Source organism: Trichinella spiralis (genome assembly GCF_000181795.1).
Source record: "Trichinella spiralis strain ISS 195 chromosome Unknown Scfld4964, whole genome shotgun sequence".
Classification (NCBI taxonomy): domain Eukaryota; kingdom Metazoa; phylum Nematoda; class Enoplea; order Trichinellida; family Trichinellidae; genus Trichinella; species Trichinella spiralis.
In genome coordinates, this window is record NW_003531903.1 from 1 (window position 1) to 918 (window position 918).

A 918-nucleotide genomic window follows, 5' to 3' on the forward strand; every position below is an offset into this window, starting at 1 on the left:
TCTACTTCAACAGCAATATCAAATCTGGGAGGTAGGGGTTTAATGACTGGAAAAAGATAAAAATCAAATCTATCTGCATCATTTCTTAACTATTTAAATTTATTTACTTGTGTGCAATTGTCATCAATTAAAGTAACATTTTTATTTATTATTCCTTCTTCTTGTTAACTAATATCAATTTGCTGGCTTGCTTCTGAAATCACAACCTGTTTGATAAAAATATTATAAGTTTTAATTGCGAAATGAGTAATCGATGGTATATTGGAGATTTTTACTGATAAGGGATGACAATGTGATATATTTCCACAAGCAACACATCTAACAGTCAGAATGGGAAGTCTCTAAAACATTTCATGAAAAATTGAAAATTTATGGAATGTTAAAATCTGGTGAAGATGGCTCATGGCCGTGATGTCACGGAACACCTGTTGCCCGGTCATCAATCTTTGATGGAATCGTGAAGGCGTGGTGCCGGGATGGAGGAGTTCTACGCGAACGTCGTCTAGGTGCGCGTATTTCCATTCAATTGGAAAGGAGGTTGCAACATTTTTGCACGCTGTTCGCAGAGTACCTAGATATAAAGCTGTGTGCACCACCGCTTTACGTTCATTGTAGCAGCTTGTGGAAAGCAAATGTTGGCGGGAGTCAAAGCTGCGTGTTGTACAATAGGTAATCGTGCTCTTTTTTAGTTCTGTGTATTTCAACCTGTTTTGTGCAAATAAAGTTTGCAGCATGCGAATTGATGGCTGCTGTTGTTGGTGGGTCTGATGATTTGGATCTCATTCATTTAATTATGTGAGATTCACTTGGCGAGTGCCATAAATGCAGTCTGCTCAAGTGAAATTCACAAGATGACAAAAAACAATCTTTGTTCGAAACAATTTGCATTAAAATGAAAACCCATGATAAAAATTTTAT

At 36.7% G+C, this 918-nt stretch overlaps 1 protein-coding gene across 1 annotated transcript; it reads right to left on the reverse strand.

Moving 5' to 3' along the window:
• Window positions 1–164: 164 nt before the first annotated feature.
• On the reverse strand, window positions 165–783 carry Tsp_15657 (conserved hypothetical protein). Its single transcript, XM_003367028.1, has 3 exons — window positions 706–783; window positions 426–680; window positions 165–341 (listed from the first exon to the last, which is right to left on the reverse strand). Exons 1-3 carry the CDS (start codon window positions 781–783, stop codon window positions 165–167), a joined length of 510 nt encoding a protein of 169 aa, XP_003367076.1.
• Window positions 784–918: the final 135 nt, after the last annotated feature.

Coding starts and splice junctions, on each gene's coding strand:
- Tsp_15657 (XM_003367028.1), bottom strand. CDS start 783: ATGAGATCCAAATCATCAGACCCACCAACAACAGCAGCCATCAATTCG. Junction 681..705: donor ACTTTATTTGCACAAAACAG/GTTGAAATACAC, acceptor GAACTAAAAAAG/AGCACGATTACCTATTGTAC. Junction 342..425: donor GATTGATGACCGGGCAACAG/GTGTTCCGTGAC, acceptor GAAATGTTTTAG/AGACTTCCCATTCTGACTGT.